Source organism: Phalaenopsis equestris, unplaced genomic scaffold, assembly GCF_001263595.1.
Source record: "Phalaenopsis equestris unplaced genomic scaffold, ASM126359v1 Scaffold000146, whole genome shotgun sequence".
NCBI lineage: Eukaryota > Viridiplantae > Streptophyta > Magnoliopsida > Asparagales > Orchidaceae > Phalaenopsis > Phalaenopsis equestris.
This window is the reverse complement of record NW_018164588.1, coordinates 102,269-125,524: the sequence shown is the minus strand read 5'-3', so window position 1 is coordinate 125,524 and position 23,256 is coordinate 102,269. Positions and strand designations below refer to the sequence as shown.

At 34.7% G+C, this 23,256-nt stretch overlaps 1 protein-coding gene across 1 annotated transcript in view; it reads right to left on the bottom strand.

Moving 5' to 3' along the window:
• Positions 1-23,256, bottom strand: part of LOC110021778 — a 63,965-nt gene that overhangs the window by 29,025 nt on the left and 11,684 nt on the right. The window contains exons 13-15 of the mRNA XM_020720415.1: positions 23,126-23,200; positions 6,769-6,846; positions 5,806-6,629 (exon numbers count right to left, since the gene is read on the bottom strand). Coding sequence (XP_020576074.1) covers positions 5,806-6,629; positions 6,769-6,846; positions 23,126-23,200 — 977 coding nt within the window. The remainder of the gene's footprint in view (positions 1-5,805; positions 6,630-6,768; positions 6,847-23,125; positions 23,201-23,256) is intronic.

Here is a 23,256-nt window from a genome sequence, read left to right as displayed (position 1 = left end):
TTTGCCGAATAATGACCCTACAACTCAGAGTAACCTTCCCTCTACTTTCAATCCTGATCTTGATCTTCCAATTGCTTTCAGAAAAGGAATCCGAATAAGCACGAGACATCCTATCACAGAATACTTGTCATATGAAAAACTATCAAAAAATCATAGAACATTTGTGTCTAAGATTTCTAACATACTTGTTCCAAGAACTATTCAGGAAGCATTAAGTGAACCGAGTTGGAAATTAGCTGTGATTGAAGAAATAAATACTCTGAAAAAAAATAACACCTGGACAGTCATTGATCTACCTAAAGATCAGAAGACGATTGAGTGTAAATGGGTGTTCACAGTGAAGTTTAAAGCTGATGGAAGTGTGGAGAGATACAAAGCGAGACTAGTAGGATTTACTCAAACTTAAAGTATTGATTACCAAGAGACTTTTGCTCCTGTTGCTAAAATTAACTCTATTAGAGTACTTCTTTCTCTTGCAGTTTTTCTCTTGCTCTTTCTCTTGCAGTTAACTTCAACTGGTCACTTCATCAATTTGATGTAAAAAATGTATTGTTAAATAGAGAAATGTGAGAAGAAGTATATATGGGTTTACCACCCGGATTTGAAGAAAATTTTGAAAAAGGTAAAATATGCAAATTAAAAAAAGTCCCTGTACGAGTTAAAGCAATCACCTAGAGCTTGGTTTGAGCGTGTTGGTGATGTTATCAAGAGACATGGATTCTCTCAAAGCCAAGCTGATCACTCTTTTTTTTTCAAACATTCTATCAAAGGTAATATAACTATTGTGATTGTATATGTAAATGACATAATCATGACAGGGGATGATCTTCTGGAGATTAGCAACCTGAAGAGGAAGCTTGAAACTGAATTTGATATTAAAGACTTGGGAAAGCTGAAATATTTCCGCTGAAATTTGGGAAAGCTGAAATATTTCCTCGGAATGGAGTTTGCAAGATCCAAGGAGAGAATTTTTGTCAATCAACACAAGTATGTACTTGATTTACTCAAAGAAACAAGAATGATAGGTTGCAAGGTAGCAGATACACCAATAGAACATAATATAAAATTGAAAATAGCATCAACAAATGAGGTAATGGACAAAGAACGTTATAAAAAATTGGCAGGACGACTAATCTATTTGGCTCACACTCGACCTGACATAGCCTTTGTTGTAAGTGTTGTGAGTCAATTCATGCATTCACCTGGACCTACTCACTTCGAAGCTGTATTCCAAATTTTGAGATATCTCAAAAGAACTCTTGGAAAAGGACTTTATGACAGAAGATCCACATCAGGTTATTGTACCTTTGTAGGCGAAAATCTGGTTACTTGGAAAAGTAAAAAACAAAACGTGGTAGCAAGAAGTAGTGCTGAAGCAGAATTCCGCTCGGTGGTTCATGGACTCTGTGAAGTATTATGGATAAAAATACTCCTGGAAGAGTTGAAGATTCCTATACAAGCACCTATTAAAATTTACTGCGACAACAAGGCTATAATCTCTATAGCTCATAATTCAGTTCTACATGATAGAACAAAACATGTAGAAGTTGACAAACATTTCCTTGAGGAGAAGATAAATAGTGGTGTGATATGTATGTCCTAAATACCAACTGCTAGCCAAACAACGAATATTCTAACAAAAGGCCTTTCCAAAGTGCAACACGAGAATCTAGTTAGCAAGCTTGCCATGAGTGACATCTTCATGCTAGCTTGAAGGGGAGTGTTGAAAGATCTCGTCAATAATTGTGATTGTGTACCATGATTATATTCCATATTTATAACTCTATATTTAAAGGGTTATAAATTATATGAGGGATCTTAGGAATGTCTTTTTATTTTGTCTCCTTAATTAGAGAGATTAGCTGCCTATTATATTTGTTATTATTTCTTTCCTTACCTACTGTATTATGTTTTTATTGTTTTCCTTACCAATAAGTCATGTAATGAGTATTTATACCCCTCTATGTATCAATAAGAATAAGCCCTCTAATATTTTTCCACTATTTTTTAAAAATGAAAGTAAATAAACACATTTCTTTTTAGCTAGATGTTACCCGGTTAGAAGAATTGGAGGCCAACTAAAGAGTGTACCTAGCAAGCTTATCAATGCAGGATTTGGAACTAGGTTCAGCTATGCAAACTTACCTCTATATTACAAAGAGGTTGTTTCCGTATTTGAACTTTATGCCCTCTAGGTTTCCTCTAGGTCAAAATAAAGGCAACCTAACAATTGCTACAAATCCAGGCAGCACATTCATGGTCTTGTGAATAAATGGCATATACCAAAGAGAAACTCAGCCAAACTCACAGCCATATTTGTGGATTTTCAAAGGAAATATATTTTCGCATAGTTCACTCAATATAATCTATAAATTTCTTATAAGTTAAAATAAGGTATTTATCTAGAAGGGGTATTCAGCTTTTAGGTTATTTCTCTGCTTTGGTATTAGAAAACAGATGAAGCAAGAAATTAGTGATGTTGAAGAGAAAACATGCATTAATTAATATCATTATTTGAAGTAAACTATAATATCTACAGAATGGATGATACCATCAATAACCATCTAGGAACAATATGGTGTTCGACTGTGTATATGATAAGAACTCAACATTTTTCAAAGAAACAAAGGTTGAAGAAAGAACAATAAGAATCTAAAGAATACTCTCATTAAGTCCAATTGTTTGAATTCAATCCAAAATAACGAAACAAAATTTAGTAAAAACAGATGAAAATTAAATAACATATGACACTCAATAGAGCACAATGGAGAAAAAGGATTCATGTAGCCAGCCCCACTTAGTGGAATAAAAGCTTGTTGTTTTTATAGATGAAAATTAAGACCACAGTAAATGAAGAATGGCATTTGCTTCTCAAGCTAGAATTGCCAGCAAGCTCTACTTTTACCGATAGCTATGTTGCATAAACAATAGAAAAATTTAAGCTAAGAACTAATTAAAATTTTGAAAAAAATTCTATTTCTTTCTCATTAACAAATTACATCCTATTATGGTAATAGAGTGACGGGCATATCAGTTCAACGAATTAGGAACTTAGAAAAATTAGAAATATCAAGTAACAAAAACAGATAAATATTAAAGGATATTTTGAGCGAAGAAAATAAAATGTTTCCTATTAGAGTATATAGGTCAGTTACTTCCAATACTCCATCTCAAGCTGGTTTGTATATACCATACAAGTCAAGCTTGAAATTTAATGTATCATGACAGACACTTGATATTGCTTTGATGAGAATATCAGCAATCTGAAGTTTTGTTGGTACATGACCTAGCTGAACAATTCCGTTGTTGACCTTTTTTGAGATGAAATGTCGGTCAATCTCGACGTGTTTTGTTATGCCATGATGCATATGATTGTTTTCTATATTAATAGTTGTTTGACTATCACTGAGCATCTTAGTTTTATTTTGTCTTTTGTCTTAACCTTAAATTGCTTTAATAGTCTTTGAAGCCACATTCTTTCACATATTCCTTGTGAAAGAGCATGGCTTGTTTCTAGCTTCTCCAAGTGATGACATTCTCCCAGACGTATGAACAATAGCCAATGATTGATTTCTTATCATCTCCTGCCCAAATAGCATCTATACATGTATATATATATATATATATATTTCAATATTACATTTTTCAACTTTTTGAAGAGCAATCCATATCCAGGAGTCATCTTCAAGTATCTCAAAATTCTATTCACTACTTTTGGTGATAATGAATCGTCAATTACTCAAACTGTAGAGTGACTGGTGTTGTAACTTTTGAAGATGTTGATGTCTTTCTTCATATGATTTGAAGCTCCAAGCTCAAATATCCAATGTTTTCGTTAATTGATTTGAACAATATGAGCACGGCTAATATATCTTGAAGTGCTAACAATCTAGTAGGTTGCTTAGTAGAGAATTGTGATGCTTGTATGAAATTGTAACCATGACCCAACATTTCCTATAGTGCCTTCAAATTGCTCCCATGTAAATGGACTAAATTCTGCATTATTTTTGGTTTTAATAGTAGTATTTGCACAGTTCTCCCTATCATGTCTTCCTTTGGACAACTTCTAATCTGTAGGTTTTCCGTTAATTTCCAACATGTTTCCTTCACATCACCAGATTTCTTACAATGATTGTACCACGACCATCCTTTCCTAAGCTTATTATTTTGAAAGGAGTCGTGAGTACACAATGGCGACCCTTCAAAACTCTATTCATTACTTTTGTCTATTCGAACATCTGCAAATGCCTCTTGGATGATAGCAAGAGATTTAATTCTCATGATTCTCCCCTTGACTTTTATCCAAGTCTTTATTGAGAGTGATAAGAAATTCTATTGTCCTCTTTTGTTCATTAATCTTCCTATACAAGGCAAAATCATCATGCCATTCCAAAAAAAACCACGTACATATCTAGTTGCAACCAACAATGCGTGAGAGTGTTGAAATATTGAGTAACAATTAATTCTCCTTGTTGTAGATGATGTGGTCTGGTCTAAATCTCAAATAACTATGAGAAATTGTCAGAGCAAGAATAGCTTTCATGTGCCTCCCATATTTTCTTTGTTGGCCTACAGAGCAAGAAATTTTCTCCACTCTTCGTGCTCAAAAAATTTATTAACTATGATATAACCAAGTGATCGTTAGTTTTCCAAGCCCGGTATTTAGAAATTGTCATTTCTAGAGCCGAAATTTCGCTTGTGAGATGTCCATCTTTTCTTCTATCACAAATGTACATGAAGCCAAACTCTGATCATTGAAAAAATTGTAGCAATGTGGTTTATGATTAATGACTAGGTGGGATGAGTTGTCAGATACATTGGATAATAAATATGTAGGCTCAGATCTGGAGGCGACTCCAAGAAAAACCATGTCGTGTTAGACCATGATGAGATTGTGAAAGCCCGAATCAAGAAAGTTTGTTGCACGAACAAAATCGAGAAAACCTCCCTTAGTTCGACTGCTTGATTGGGAGCATAACATAAACTAGAGGAAGGAGGATCCTTAGTTCAACTATTTGGTTGGACAAACGAATATTAGAGGAAGGTGCACAACTCTCGATTTTCATGAGTTCGACACAAGGTGACTTGTGAGAGGGCGGCTAGGACAAGCCAAACCAATCATAATTGTCGATATAGAACAGATTACGAAAATTGAACAAAACGTTCAAACGATCGACAAAAATTGGTAGTAGCCAAATCGATCTCAGAAAGTACGACTACTGCGATATTGCTGCAGCTCGAGCATACAAGAGCAACAGAGGAGACGAGAAAGGAAGTTCTGCGATTCATGCATACGATAGAGATGAAGATGGAGGTCTTCGTATGTTGCAATCCAGCCATTATATGTTGTGATCCCATCGATGCAGAGAGTGACGATGGGAGTTACACAGGCCTCTGTATGCTGCGATCGCGATTAATGTTGGTGTCGGAGAATCCTATGGATCCGTCATCGTTGTTAGCGAGGAACTAGGTTGCGGCCACAAACTCGAAAGAATTAGGTTTTGCTCCAATATCATGAAAAAATTCTGAGAAAGATTTTTATTTCTCTCCCAATAGCAAATTAAATCCTATTATATGTAATAGAGTGGCCGACATAATAGTCCATAAATTAGGAAAATAAAAAAATAGGAAATATCTACTAACGAACACAAATAAATATTAAAAGATATTCTAAGTGAAAAAAATAAAATCCTTCCTATCAAAGTATATAAGTCGGTTACTGCCAACAAGAACTAGCATGTTATAGTTGTCATTGCAAAAACATTTACTTAATATAAATGAAAAACCACAAAAGTTTTTAGATACCTATAATAGGGAAACCAATCTGCAGGGTCAGGAAGCAATGAACTGCTTTCAGGTTTGTCACCAGAAGCAATAGAGGAATGTGACGGCGGTGGGTTGAGACTGCTATGAATAGGATGGGCATGATGGCTGTTTATAGCTGGTCCTGATCCCCTACCACTATTCATTTGTTGGCTCCAATAAGAGTGATTCAAAGATGGATATGAGCTTCGAGAAGAAAATTGAACATGAGAAAAAGCATCAGGCTGGCCACTAACAGTTCCCTCATTATGATAGCCTTGCCAATGTTGAGCGGTGCTTTCACAAAGCTGCATAGTTGAACTCCCAGGGTTTCCAGAGGCCCTCCTCCGGTTAAATTGGGCAACAGCTGCGGCTTTTCCCAAGGGGGAACCATGAAGGCTGCCTCGTGCAGGAGAAGAACCATACTTTCCTGGAGAAACAGTTGTAATCTGCACTTGGGAACATGGAGGTGTAAATTGGGAAGGACTCGCTCCTAGAGACATTGGCCCAAGATTTCCAGTAGGAGAAATGCCAAATAAAGTTCCATGACCATGAGATCTCTGAGGTCTACGCCGAGTATCTGGACTAGTACCTAAAATTGGTACTCCGACTTGAGCTTGAATATTCATACCATATGGGCCAACAGGAGAGAAATATGTTTGCATATTATTATTAACATCTCCGTAGCTTCCATAGCTACTTCCAATACCAAAGTTATCGATGAGGCTGCCATGACTTCCCATGCTACCATAACTACCTCCATGGGATAAAGACACCATCTGAAATTGAGGACTGTTCTGACCAAAACATCTGTTCACATTTTGGACCTGCAAAGTCAGCTCAACTTTCAAATCAAAATAAAAATGTAAAAAAATTACAACAAGAAAGATGCATAATATTCAATCTTTTGCCATTATGTCATATGTTAATAAATTGAACCTGAATCAAAAGCACTTGCTAACCGACCTGTGGAGATAGTCCAGCGGCTAACCAATGGCCTCCTCCAGGATTGTGATGGTCCACTGTAACAGTTTGAATGGCACGCTAAGATAAAATAAGAAATAATCAGACATTTACAAGCAAAACAAAATTCTATAAATTACAAAAGAATATAGAATCATCACTTTAGAGCCACTTAAGCATAGGTAACTTCAGAAGGTATCATCTGATGCAGTTGAAAACGCATAGCTTTCATAAAGATGAATGTTTGGGCCAGAACATGATATAAATCAGTTAGTTTAGGCGAAAAAATACTGTTTTTTCATAAAACAGCCAAAATTAGTTGCAGCGAAGTTGAACTGTTTCAATTTCATGCCTTATACACTCTTTTTTATTTTTGACCGAATTTTTGTGCACTTCATTTGATTCATTTTATTAGGTTGAATTATATTCTTTCGAAATAATATCATGCTTGAACTTGGTTTAGGACAAAATTTTGTTTTCCTTCACTATTGTAACCCTATTTCTATAAATAAGGATTAATGGCTGGTATGTTTAGAATAGATTTTTAAGGAATTAAAATGGTTTTGTGGGATCAATCGAGTGCTCTTGAGAAAGAAGTATATACATTTGCTCCCATTTAACATCCATGCAAACTTCTTATTCCTCAGCAATCAGCTCTGGAATTAGAGTGAGATTTTATCTTTTGTTTTTTTGTATTAAACTGATAAATTCCACAACCCACCTACATCTGATATTGGTGATCTGGCATTGAATGCGATTTAAAAATCTCAAAGCTTGTATTCTCCCCAAAAAACCTGCTTCAATGACCCCTCCATCAAATGTTACAAGCAACCACAACATTCATGGATCTGCTAGTCGCACATACTCATTCATGCAACTTTGAACAGAGTGCAGACAACTTCCTCATATGAATTGTGACTCATATATATCTTTCATTTGCTCCATCATTTCCACACAAAACATCGGCTTCATTCATCCTCTATACAGAAATTACCAATCCCGGTACTTCTCCATTGCCTGAAAATGATATAATCAGTATCCCACCTTTCACAATAATAACTGCACATCGCATCCCTCTGATTTTTGCACATTCTAAACTTGCACATCCCTCGCCGACGACTCCTATGCCCCTTCACCAGGTAAAGGCTTGACTACATTTGCATATCTTTGAAAATATTTAGCATAACTGCTCTGAAGCTCACCAATAACCGCCTCTGTTAAAAAAACTATCCTACTTGCCAGCAAAGATAGAGGCAATTGCAGCCTGTCGCTGATCCACCTAGCCATAGAACCTCATCACCCTTCCTCTTTTCCCAATCACTACTAAAGACTTGAAGTAGGGGCCTCACTGAGCATTTCAACTGCAAAGTTCTTGTAATAAATTATTTTAGAAGAAAAAACTTTGTTGCTCAATTTCAATTTGCTTTTGAAACTGACCTATTATAACAAGAAAAATATGAACATAAAGGGCAAGTAATAAGAATTGATAGAGAGAAAAAAAGAAAATACACATGTAAGGCGAAGATAGCATGATAGCCAATGAAACTAAATCTCTAGAAATATGAAAACCACAAAATGGCTGATTTAGATCTCCTTGCTTGAAGTACGGTGAAAAAAGAGGAGTGAAGATAAATTTCTTTTTTCTGATTTTTATCTTGTTTGATAAATAGAATTTGAAATTTGAAACTCTTCCCACCGGAGAGTCAACACTCTGAGCACTCTTATCAAAATCACAAGTTTGCAGAGCATCATGATGATTGTTGTGTTCATAAATTGAAGGAAAATAAAGAGTCGCTATAGTAAGTGAATCAACACATCAATAGTAATGCGTGTGGGCGTCAATGTGACCATCATCATATGGCTGACAGGTGCAGGCACAAAAGCATTTAATCCCAGAGAACAAAATCAGTTCCAAGTCCTAATTGCAGATTAATTTAAAAATTCACAGCAAGTTAAATCTAATCATTTGATGATACCACTTGTACCTAATAATTAGATTTCTTCAATTTTGGAAGAGCCTTAACGCATTCAAGGAAATTATATCAAGAATTTTTGTAGGAAGACCAATATGTGGGATGCCTTTCAATCCAACCTTATCTAATTTCCACAAGTTTAAAAGCCAATCTACGCCTCTCTTTCTAAATGAGACGTAACGTATAGTTCAACCAAGAATTGAGTCATAAGGTTTACATAGACTAGCAAAAATATTATTTCCATGCAAAGATTTGTCAAATATTAAACCCAACGAATATAGAATAAAGTGGTTGAAAAGGGAATGCTTGGTGGTTCCCTGGAAGAGTCAAATATGGCGAACATTTTAGCGTACTTGTTAAGAAACCACTATTATAATAGGCAAGTTGGGAAAAAAGCCTGATTTTGTCTGCTTCTAAAGACGGTTTAATAATAAAATGATAGGGGTCAGTAAGCCAAACAAAAAAGAAGCCAACCAATTGTAATTCGAATGAAACACTGCAGATAATCTCTATTTTGGAACATTCCAAAAGGAAGTTGCCATCAATAGAAAAACAAAGAAAGCTCAAAGTTCTTGCCTTTAAGGAAGATGAGAGCAGATTTGCCTTGATAGGTGAATGAGTGTTTATAAGGAGATGACAATAGTTTTTGATGAAAAAATTGATCGTTTCTCAATTTTGAAGTCATCAAATATTATTATAAAGTAAAGGAATCAACATAAACTTGCACCTCATAAAGACTGTACTTGTAGACCCGATCTTTTCCTTCCATGTCTGATCACCCATAAACATAACGATGACTATGATTCCTATTATTCCTATAAATTAAAAACAAAAAAGTGCATTGATGGTTAGAAGAATTCTTAAGAGAAGTGTTTGTAAATACAGAGAATAAAGAAGTAAATAAGTTAGAATGAACGTTTTAAGGAGAGGGTGGCAAAGTCATAAGTAGAAAATTTGAATTCTTTTTATCATCTAATCATCCTGAATAAAAGACTAGCACTCTTTTTATAGACTTAAGATTAAAAAGGTTGCCTAAAACATGTAATGGTTATAAAGTAAGAAAAAAATGTCATTTATTACACATATGAAACATGTTAAAATTCAGGATATTATTTAATAATAATATTGTATTGATTTCTTCGGGGTTGCAAAGACTTTTAAGGAGTTCCTTTTTATTTCCTTTTTTACGCTCAACTTTAAGGAGTTGAATTGCTGTTAGAGGGAGAATTAGAGAACTTCAATCTTAATTTAAAACTAACGGAATCTATACCTAAAAAGAGAGAATCACGATCAGACTAGGGGCTTAGAATTAACTAAGATGGGAACTGATAGTCAAATGACAAAATTAAATTTTCTATTAGTCTATTTCTATCACTGATAATTTAGAATTCACATATTAATTTAAAAAGTTACTAAATGAAGCAATTAAATTGACCAAATAAAAAGTTACATTTCTAGTCGGTGTTCTAACTTTCTGTAAACATTATCTTCTATATCATTTATCTTATTCAAAAACATAAATCTAAAAAAAATAAAAATAGCATAATGAGTTATCTAAGATAACTCAGAGTAGTAATCACATTTATAAACTACAGTAACTAAAGAAAAAAAACAATTTGTATGTTGGTATCTCCTAATATATTATAGAAAATCATATATAAAGTTATAGCATATGGTCATGATGTTTGCTCAAGGATAAAAAAATAAAACTTCTACATGTATTTTCTTTTATTTTACTTCTCAAAGTGTAATCTCTTAAAATTTAATATACTTCATAATCTTAACTTTCATAAATGTTTTAGGAGCATCGTCAATACATAACCTAACACACTTCTGGCGGATATTATCCTGTCGGGGCAAAAGTTTATGATTTAAATTACACGATTGTCTAAGGTGGAAATGTGTCTACTCGCTCTTAGCTGATATTCTCGCATAAGCACAGCGATTAACTATCTAAACATCAAAATTATCTAAGGTGCTAGGATAACATCTACGCGCACAGGTACATTGGCGTCTTCTACCTATACCATAAGGGGGTAAACTCCACTTCTTAGCATGTACATACAATCATTCATATATACACACTTTTATTTTTCATAACATACATTTTTTTCTTACGAGACACATTATATTTCTTTATTAATGATTAAATACACTCTTACTAAATCTATTGGTCATAAAATAAATTGATACAAGCATCTATACTAGAATTTACATGTCACGTAAAAATCTACATATATCTGCACATATACTATAATTTAAATATCATTTAATAATCTAATAATTTAAAAAAAAAAATCATTGTGCAACTAGTTAACATGCATATTTTCCTATTTAATAATATGAAAAATCTATTATAGTTTAAATCTAATTGAACTAGAACATAAATGAAATTAAATATACATTTAGACATGATGAAAATTACTGAACTTTATGATTATAACCACTCATCTTAACTCTACAAAGACCTCTTCAAAAACTTATTCCCCCGCATTAACACCTGACAACAATTAATATAATTTCAATTTGATACTTAAATATGATTTCAATTTTCACAAAAGAAATCAAAATTAAACAAACTCGATTACTTACCTTAAAGGCTCGTAAAAGCTCGGTTTGCTTCCTCACACTCAAGGCTCCTTCTCCATGCTAATCGGTTTAGTTTGGCCTTTATTCTTCCGCCTATACTTTCTGACATGGTATTACAATTAAATTTATTCAGTGCTAGTGAATAAGGCAAGGCCAATGGAAATTAATTTTCAACGGACCCAGAAGTGGCACCAACAGTTCATTCTGTAGAGTCTAATGAGAAGAAAATAGCATGGACATCATATGAGAAACTGCCCTAATTCTGCTCAAAGATCCACACCGAATGCTAACTCAAGAAGGGATTCAACTCGGAAGAATTTCATGAGAGATCCATTCTTAGAAGTGGTCAACAGAGGATAACAAAAACTGATACTATGACTCATCAGGAGCAACCAAAACAGAACATTCGACCAAGAATTTATTCCTTAACTCATCAGAAACCTAAAGAACGTGTTACTACTGATGCTAATGCATAGAGGTGCATTAGTGTTTTGTTTTATGAGTGTCATGTTAGTTATCTTGTGTTGAGTACCTTTATATACTTTGATTTCAGACGTTGGGTGTTATTTTAATTATGTTATTACGTTTCAAATATATGGGGATTGTTCAATTGAATTATCTTATCGTAGATGTTGGATTTTTCGGATTTTCTTTTATTATCACTCCACAAGAATTAGACTTTCTTGAAGATTTTAAAGATAGATCATGCTTAATTTGCATAATGTTTAGCTTGTGTGAAGTTCATGAATTTTGATGATGAAATTTTTATAAGGGGAGATTGCAATAACTCATTTTAAAATTTAATTAACTTAAAAAAAAATATGATATGTGTTGTTCAATGGGGACGCGGCGCTCGCGGGAAAACATACCGAAGCTTATTCCTCAAGTCCACCGAATTACACTCTCATTGTTGCAGTTCGTCCCCACTCCCTCAAAATACCCGGATGATGTTGTAACACGTGTCTCTCAAGCCCATAAGCGATGTTGTTAGCAAGGTATGAGACTTCTTCTTCACTTCTTCCTTTGTTCTTCCTCGCAGCCTCGTCTCCTTCTCTTTGTTTCTCTCTCGCCCTCACTCCCTCTATCTCACTCCTATCTCTCGTTTAAATCCATCGTTCATGGGGAATGAAGGAAATAAGAGAGAAAAGCTTCATTTTGTTTTCCTGCGAGCACCACATCTCCTTCAAATGACACATATTTTCAATTTTTTTTAAATTAATTAAAACTTAAAATGGGTTATTACAGAGATAAATGAGAAGTTCATCATGAAAAAAAGGTGTTGAATAGGAAATATATTTTCAAAAGGAAGCAGTAAAGTGGACAAAAATTAATAATTGAACAATCTAATTATAAGGCTATCTTCATCACTAATTCCATAATCTAATTATAAAATCGCGTTTATGAAATGTCAAGAACAGGACCAATATGAAAAGACTACTAAGAAAAACATTTGAGGTCTTCATGTACTCAACTGAACAAACTTAGAACTTGATATGAGAGAATTGGCAAGAAACATAGAAGAGATGGGTTAAGAAGTTAAATGAATGAATATCTTAAGAAGAGGCAGAAATGAGTCGAGACAAAGCAATTGAATAGAAAACCTAGAAGGTGGAGAATTCCAATACGGGAGGTCACACTGAAATCTAATCTCAATTTGCTATCCAATCATCAATAACACAAGTTTAGCATTCCTATAGCATTAGGATTCAAATAATTGCTAAAACACATTACAACGAGAAAGGAAAAAAAGAAAAGCAATGCAGCCTTTGTGCATTTTATAAAGCAGGCATAAAATATGTTAAAACCCCAGAAGTTTATTTAATAAATATGCCGCATCTTACTTATTATAATGTATCATATGAAAATCCTTGGGTTTGGCATGAAAAATCATCAGATGATTTACATTATGCAACAAATCAATTATAAATGTTCGCTGAACCTCTAAATCACACTGCCAAACAACCAGATAGCCTCAACTCGACCAAATATTCCATCACACTATGATGACGTTTATGATGATATACCTATGCTGATGATGAAATTTATGATGACGGTCAATAAAGAAGTTTTAGATAGTGCACCTCTTTCAAATTATGAATTATAACTTGAAGGTAATTATAAGTTACCAGAACTTAAATTTACTATTGTGTATAAGGTTGGGACATTATTAAAGGTTGAATTAGAGCTTCTGTCTGATGAAATGCTGACAACCAAGCCTCAACTCGACCAAAAACTCCCTCACACTATGATGACGTTTATGATGATATACCCATGCTGATGAACTTTATGATGAAGGTCAACATAAAGAAGTTTTAGATAGTGCGCCTCTATCTAATTATGAATTATATTCTAATCTCTTGACACCTCAATTTTATAAATATTATTATTAATCTTCTTTGTGATTCTGAACAGACCACCGGCTGTACGCTTGAGCTTCTCATAAGAATCTACAGGAAACCTTTACTTCAATCTTCTCCACACTAAATCATCTTTCTTGTAGACTATAATCTTCTTGGATTTGTGAGACTGCTAATACTTGATATTCCGTTTGAGAATTTTTGTCCTCCAATATATAATATCACTTGAGCAACCTCCAATAATTTTTGCACCAAATAAATTTGTTTGCTTGGTTGAGCTACAATACTATATTTTTTGCACCAACTCTGAGCCTGTCTATTTTGTCAGAGCAAAGTTTACAGCCAATTCGGTTATAGCAACGCTAATACATTAGTTCTTCTAGTGCTGAAGGTTGTTCATTTGCTGCAGCTGCACATAAAAATGTTTTGAAGACCTCAATACAGAAATTTTCATAGGATATATCATTGTGATCAACATATTTTTCGAAGAATAAATGTCTAATTAATGACTCTGGAAGCCTCTTTTCATATGCAACTTTATATCTGTGCGTGAGAAGTTTGCACAAATAATCAAGGGAAGCTTCATTTCTAAGCACCTCGGTATTTCTCCTTTTCGTACTTATCAAATTAAATAGCACCAACATTTATGGGTACAAATGTGCTCCCCAGTGAAAAGAGTAAGAAAGAAGTTACAATAAACTTTATCATTATCCAACCCATGAAAACACCTATTCTTACATATCCATAGCCCGTACCACCAAAATTGTGTCATATTCCTGAATCAATGCCTCCAATACATGTAAGTGCAAATTGAGACTAGTTTCTTGACTCGTGTAGGCTAACAAACCATTGCAAGAAGCTTGTAGGCCTCACCACAAGAAGATGGCACTTGTTATATGACTCCACAAGGTGACCTAACAGCAAGATTCTATCTTTTTGACAAAACAATGTAAGATCTCTCGTGTAAATACTTAAACCATGGGCAATATCAATGGCAAATTTGGTACCAGCCTCAACATATGCAATATATGAAACACATTTGCCTTCTAAAAGAGCTGAAGGAACCAATATGCTAATGCTATCTGTAAATTGTACACCGGATTCATCCATTAATACAAGAATCATCCCAACTACATAAACAACGCAATTTTGGGATGGAACATTTACAAAGTACTTCTGTGCCTTCTCATATGGGACGGATTTCTAGCCATACATAAAATCTGACATGTTTGTGTCAACTGTCAATGTTTAGTTACTTAATTCTGATCAAAATGATATAATTTGGAGTAATGTGGTTGACTTTTCTTTAGTCTTCTATTATGTCAATGAATGCTTCTATAGCTGTTATATAGTTGAGAGTTACATTTGAAGCTCATTGACTGACATGCAAAACTAGACATTAGAAATGTGGGGATGATTTGGAAAAGCATAAGAAAGATTGACACCAGAGGAGAAAGCCCAAGCCACAAAAAAAAAAACACAAATATTATTCTTGAAATTGAAATTGGTTACGACACTTCCAAACATGAAATATTGACAAATAACATAAAAGAAAACCCAGGATGATGGCGACTGTGGTGGGAGGAAATGGGACAGCCGGCGATGCAGCTTGGAGTGCAGCGGAGAGGGAAGAAGACTGCGGTTTGGAGGGCAGCAGGTGCTCCAATTTGGAAGGCTGAGAAGCTGTGGTTGTAGTGGAGGTTGGCTGTTGAGAGGTGGCTGTAGGTAGTCTGGAAAGTTGCTGGAGAATCCTTCAATTTTGGGAGAGTGCAAGGCCTTATAGTGGAGGCCGTTGGTAATGACGGAAGAAAAGAGTGAAGGGTTGCTGTTGTTGGGCCATTGGAGTTGGGATGGAGTGGGGAAGGAATGCACAAGGGAACTTTGGGAAGGGGAAAAGGGGCGACGATAGGGAGGAAGAGGTTGCGAGATGAGCTAGTGGGCGTCTGCAGGAGCAGTAAAGTGCGGTTTTGGGGGACTGCAGTGAGAGGAAGAGATGGCGGCTGCGGTGACGAAAATGCTGCGGGCGGGGCAAGGGAAGTCGAAGATAATAACCACCGGAGAGAGGGATACATCCGGAGCACCACCCTAACAGTCAGATACAACCCTTAAGGGGAATACAGGACGCCAACTACTGTCCACACAAACTGACATAAAAAAAATCACCTCCTCTAAGCAAAACAGCTCATATATATAAGAGGAGTTAGGACTTATATTTGACAAAGTATAAAATAAGAAAGAATAATCAAATATAATAAGGATTTCAGATTTAGGCAAGGAAATGAAGTGAGGAAAAATCAGACTAGGTAAGGATGAATAAAAGTAATCAAAATTCAGAATTTGGAAATGACCTTAAAATAGGAAGGTGCTAAGAAGTAAAGAATGGAAGGAAAAGAAAGTAAGGGGAAAAGGAAAGGAGGGAAAGGAGGAAGAACAAAAAGTAAAGAGGGAGAGGAGGGAGAAAAAGAAAGACGCAGAGGAGGGAGAAAAAACCCTCATGTCAAAGATAATCACCACATCGGGGTGAGATACAACTGGAGCACAACTCAATCCCTCAGATACAACCCTCGAAAGAAGAAAAAGGCCGTCAGCAGCTGTCCTAAACAAAAAACACAAAAATACTCCCCTTTAGACCTCAATACAAGGCATATGTAGGAAATGACTATAAAGGAATAAAAGGAAACAAGGAAACTTGCTAAAATTGGAAAGAAAATGAAATAGTCCCACTCAGTTCAATCTTCACTTGAAACTGGGAGTCGTGCGGTTTGCTCCTGCATCCCGCTCGTAAGTGGGAGATGCTCCAACGTTAGTTTTCGAGTATTATGGGAGCTTTGACTTCATCCGTCGAAGCCTCTATCTCTTCATAACAGTCAAGTCGGCTCTGTTAAAGATGGCAACAATGTTTCAATCTCCAGGTAAGTCAATATTATGGGTGTTGTCATTTTAAAGCACGTACTGATAGAATAAAGATCCACCACCTTTGACACAACTTGAAATGAAGCTACACAACAACGTAGATTCTCCCGAGCCAAATCGAGATAATAAATCTATAATATGCTTCCCCCACTCCTCAAACTTAGCTAAATGTATCTGATAAACAAATATGTGAGAAGAAATCAACTCTGAGACGAAATCTATGACAATTTACGCCACTCTCACTAGCAACCCCTCGAGTGAGACCTCTTCTTCTCATATTAAAACTTTTGGCTATCTTTTTTATCTTCTTATTAATCATGATGCTCATAGCAAACTTGAGGCCAAGTCAAAGAAATATTATTTCATCGGCTATGAAGACGAGGAATTTGGCTATCGTTTCCGGGATGATCAAGATAGGAAGATCATAAGAAGCATGAATGTGATTTTTAATGAGAAGATCATGTACAAGGAAAAGTCCAATACAGTTTTTGAAGTTGCTCCTCAGGAATCCGAGTTGGTAAGATTTGATGACCTGCCAGAGGTCACAGTGTAGGACAGTGATGAAAGTGATGAGGAGAGTGGGTCCGGAGCACCCATTCCTATTGTTCTGTAGTCAATTTCAGAGTCGTCCACCCCTACAACAACAGTTCTCAGGTCAGTCAGCAATACACGTTCTCCTCAGTGTTTCTCACCAACCTTGAACTACATTCAATTGAAAGATGATGGAGAACCACAGAGTTATGAAACAACCTTGCAAGCTGAAAATTCGAGCAAGTGGAAGATGACCATGAAAGAAGAGATGAATTCTCTGCTAGAAAAACAGACAATTTAAAACTTTTATTAGGGAAGAATGCATTACACAAGTGAATATATTACTTGAAACGACGCGTATATTTGCGTAGTACCACTAGTGCGTAAATCATTTTCTAAATTTCATAACATTTCGATTTTGCACACTAGCCGCTAAATATAAATTGTATCAAGTTTTTGGTCATCTTTTGAACGCTAAATTACTGCGTAATTGCGGGTCGGGTCACACTCATCCACAGAAGAATCTTTTTGGCCCAAATTGTGTTGTTTTAAGAATAAATCCCTCCACTAACGTGAGGGAAGGTATTTATACTGTATTTTTCTTTTCATTTTAAGTCATGTGATGACTTTACTCATCTCTTCCCGTTGTTGAAGACGTTTCAGACTATCCCACTATAATGATGCGCTCTTCTTGAGTTTAATGATTGTCAATTTAACTCGCTTCTCTTTGGGAACATAGATATAAAAATTTGTTCTGCTATTCGTAGCCACTCAGTGAATTCATTTGAATCCAAAACGTCTATCAAAATTCGATAAGTCAATCTTTATCATAAAATCATCATCTTTCCTCTACTATTCAAAGTCAAATCATTAAAGCATTGATTTTTCATTGCTAAAAACTTTTTGGTTGAAGGGGTTGACTTTTTTCTCTTGATCTAGCAAGTCACCATTATGCTGTGGTTGATTTCTTCGAGCTATCAACTCTCAAAGGCGACAATCTTTTGTTGAAGTTGAATAATTTCTCATTGCATATCTTTCATGGTAAGTTCCTAAACACTTCATTGAGATTTTTTCCTCAGCAGCATAGTGACTTGCTCCTCACTTTAGGTTTTCACTAGGATAGGATTGTGGATCGAAAGCTTGTCGAGTGCTTATGTTTAGGAGGTAGGTATAGAGACATTATTGGAGGTGGAAAGATTAGATTTTAAGAGTTTAGGTGAGGGTTAGAAATTGGGGTATGGATGATAAAGGCATTGAGTTGGTGAATGAGGTAGATTATATAAATTTTTAGTCTAGGAGCGAGGAAGACAAATCACTAAAAATTTAGTGTTTACCAAACTCTAATACCAAATGACACTGCTCTAGATTTCCTAGTAGACGTTTAAGGATCAGAAATCTGAGATAGGATAGATTTTGGGAAAACAACTAGAGATAATTGTTGTCTTGTGGGTTAAAACACTAAGAACGCGAGGACAACACTAGGAAAGTGGAGTGCACGCATCAAAGACTGCTGCCCCAACTGAAAACAATAGGAGAATATCATTGACAATGGTGGCCTTGACTGAAAATAATAAGAAAACATCTGGTAGCCTTAAAACGAACTCCACAGAGGATCCACAACCTATTTCTAAATCAAGTTCAAAAAATTTAGTTCATCGGTCTCATGAAAGTGCTCGACATATTAGACAGGTTAAAAGTCCTAACAGTCCACCATATAACGCATTCCACATCTTGAAGACAATCTTACACTCGTCTCTAGGTCTCATTTGAATTTGATAGTAGCCATTGCATAAATTTATTTTGGAGAAGATGCTAACTTTATGTTGCTAATACAATAAGTCATCCAATCTTGGAAATGGTAACCAATACTTAATTGTGATCTTGCCCGCTGCCTTAATATCAATGGCATACACCACAATCCATCATTCTTAGGAATAATCAAAGTTGGTACAACACATAAATAAGTACTCTCACAAACTATTCTCTGAACCATCAGAGCCTCAACATGCTCTGTAGTTCCTCATACTATGTTAATTTATATCCAAAAGGTTTGTCAGTTGGGGAGTACTGATCTTGAGATGAGATCTATAACATGTTAAATCTCCCATATGGGTTGTAATCCAAAAGATAGCCTGTTGATCAAAATATCCTAGAATTCCAGCAAATACTAGATTGTCTCAACTATCAGCTCCTCCGCCTTACTTCCCTCTAAATCAATCAATGCAACCCCATTGATGCCACTTTAATAATCTATGGTGCATGGCACTATAATTCTAATATTTATCTAAATATTTATCAAAATTGATTTCTTCAATGACAAAAGTACGTCGTGTTTCCCATCTTTAATGAAAAAGTAGATCATCATGAATCGTGCCCATGTCATACTGTCATGGTCAACCCAACAAAATTGAGCCTTAGTCCATAGCTTGTCGCTAATGAGAAACTCTACTATATGCCTTTTATCAACAATGATCTCTTGCTTTTTTTTTCAACTAAGTTAGAGAATAAAGTTGTGAATAATTTTGGGTAGTAAGGCTCAATTTATCCAACATCTAGGTAGACACAATGTTGTTATTAATGGCTCTATCTATAATGAACTTGCACACATTCTCCTTCATTGTACAAGGAGAATGGAAGATATTATGTCTAAGTCATTGTTATTCTCTCTTAGGCTTGATTTGGAGAAATCAATGAATTACAAGCATCTCACATCCATCTATGGGAAGGCCGTAGTCATCCCCATTCTTCAAATCTCCATAGTCTTCAATATATGCTTCCTCCACTGCACTTTGCTTAGTAAAAGAAATCAATCTTATATTTGAATAATTGGATGCAATATATCCATATTCATGACACTTGAAACACTTTATAGCTAGGAAGGTCTTAGGGGCACCAGCCTGATGACTCTTTGCTTCTTCCTGAATTGACTTTTCAAATGGAACAGATTTTGGCATTCTGTTCAAGGTACTTTGTTGTTCGACCAGATAATTGAATTCTAGTTAAAGGGTGGAGTAAATTTGATGTTGCTATACTTATCCACATTTAGAGGTAAGGTTTGTACATCGTATAAGATCTAGTAAGGATGTAATTGCACTAAATTACCAATAGAATGTCTTAATCCTCCAATATACCACAACGTGGTGTCTATACCAACACTAATTCAATATGAGTTGTTCAAACTCAACAATAAGTCTTAAGAAGATATCATGTAAGTAGTGTGATTAAAGATATTTGCATTGCATCTTATTCTTCATCTTAAACTAGATTATAAATTTGCTTTAATCTTTACTTTAATAAAGGCTTCAAATTCTCTCATCACAGGAAATCAAAATTCTTTAACAAAATAAGAGTGAACTTCACATTTCTGTCAGGTGAAACTACTTACAATTAAAATTTTATTTGACACTTTGAAGCCATTCAATAAATTCAATTCAATTTATTTAATCATCAAAATTTGCAAATCAATCTTCACTCCAAAGACACCCACTATTCTCGTATATTCAATGTTGAATCGACATGACATCGCCTCTTTGTCACTTGAGCCTTATTAGTGAAAAGGGTTCTCTTCTTCATCGACTGAGTGATCACCATTATGACTATGCAAAATCTCCCCATACTGTCTCATTTAAAATCAATAGCCTTCATCGTAATGAAAAATTGCTCTCTATTTATCTCCTATGGTAAAATCTTGAACACCACTTTGAATATTCTTAAAAACTACCAAGGGTTTTAACAAAAGTTAAAGTGGAGGAATTTTAAGCTCTGGCAAAAGTGGGTCGAGATAGAGTCTCAGGTGGTGGTCGGTTATTTGTGTAGGCAGATGAATTAGGTCATGTGAGTTAGACTTTGTATCTTGAAAAAAAAACAAACCAGGGTTTAGGTGGCTCTATTATCAAATGATGCAATTGAGTGTTCGCAAGGTCCAAGTTATAAATGTAAACAACTCCAAATTGTGTACTTATAATTTCTTCTTCCCTTTCACCAAGTGTGCATATAGAGCAATAATTTCAAGAAAGTAGATGAATTGCTAAAATTATGATTTTTATTTTACTATGGGTATTAGAGTAATGGGATTGCCACATTAACCTTATCATCATTCCTTTATCTTATTATGGATTATTTAAATTATATCATTAATTTATTAGTCATCAATTGGTAGTTATCAGTGATTTGTTAGTAGTATGTTATTTCCTTCTTTTATAAATCAAGGAATTTAAATTGTGTAAAATGGTTTGTGCCGTTGATAAATTTCATAGTGGATATGGAGATTCTTGTACTTTATCTATTATGGGATTTTGATCCTTGACTAATAATGAGACCTAAAAGCCTTATGGTAGAATAGACTCTTTATTCAAGCATGAGGCTTACTTTCCATACAACTTTATTTAATCATTCATTTTTTTTCCATCTTCTTTACTGTCTTTAGTTTTTTCAACATAGTCCTCTCTCTCTCTCTCTATATATATATATGATAAAAGCATATTCCATCAAAGGTCATATGAACTGTGTTCGTGCTAAAGAAAAAGGAACCTCACAGAAACAGTTATGGAATAAAAAATTTCTTAAAGAGAAGGCACAAAGTAATTTTTTTCAGAAATTTTCTCACCCTTAATTAGTCAAGCATAAACCAACATTGACAGTTTAATTTTTATTTTTAAAATCCATTTATATTAATTTGTGGTGGTTGATCAACATCAATTAATTGAATTAAAACTCAAAAGAAAGATAAAAATAGTACACATTTTATATTTGTTGTAGAATAAGCACTTCGTCTTCCATAAAAGTTTTTCTAAACATTAATACAGGAACTCAAAAAATTGCATGATACAAATCTATCAATAATGAAATTCAATAATAATTGATTTAACTAAATGCTATATTGATTTCACGTAAAACTATTTTAAACATTAAAATTGTCAACATTCTTCTTTTAAAAATAGATTTTTTCTCTAAAAATATTGTTTATGCCACCTAGAGCACCTGATAAAATTTTGGCACATTTACATACAAACTACCCAAGTCTTATTTATTTACATATCCAACACCTAAATTTTGCTCTTTTACATTACATACAAACCAACCAGTTCTTATTTATTTACATGAAATTCTCCAAAACACTCCTAAACACTTTGAATTAATATCCTCCAATGCTTCAAGCCCTAAAGATAAACAAATTTTCACACTAAGGCCTTGTTTGGGGCAGCTTATTTGGCGTGGAGCGTTTTGAAAAAGCCGGCAGAGGCGTTTGGTTACTGCAGCACTGTAGCTTATTATAATAATTTGTTAATAATTCATGTTAAGCGTGGCCGCAGGTTCGACAAAAAAAAGGAACTAACAAAACATAAAAAGGAACCAACAAAACAAGGATTGGAAGACCACTTATATAGCATAGTACCATTTAAACTAGATTATCCACCATATGCAAGACAAAAAGGTAAATAAATATATACAAAGAAAATTAAAGTTTTAGTGCGTTACCCATTATTAAAAAAATGCTCACTTAAAGATCTATTGCCAGGGAAATGGCATGCCATGGTTCACAAAATTTTTATAACGAATCACTGGAAAGGCTTAATGCAAGTTGCGGCTTCGCCTGAGTTCCCGAGATCAGAGGCTGTAGTTAAATTATGCCCCTCATGTTCTACAGCTCTCTCACTCTTCATCTCCTCCAAAACTCATCCCTTTAAATTACCTCCAGAAATATTTTAATCTGTTCTCTTTACCCGTAAACATGTGTCTAAGTTCAATAAAAGTCGAACCTAGTATCTTATCATGTCAGGTTCCAAACCAATGTAGCACGCGTGCATCATGGCCACATATTTTCATACAAAGAAAGGAGACGATAATTCTTTATGGATTCAAGAAAAGAATTTTTCCGCCAGCGAATAAATAAATAAATTAATTAAAAATCTTGGCATTCCTCACTTTCATGATCAGATATTACTTCCGAGCCAATAATATCACAAGAAAATAAATCAAGATAACATATCTGCTTACAATTTGTTGGGTTTCTGGTGAAGGTATGTATGGGCATGTAAGGGCTTCACCAGTGATAAATGGATGTCTTGAAGCCTGAGACATAATTCAAAATATAAAGAAACTCATGAAATTTGGGTTCTACCAAATAA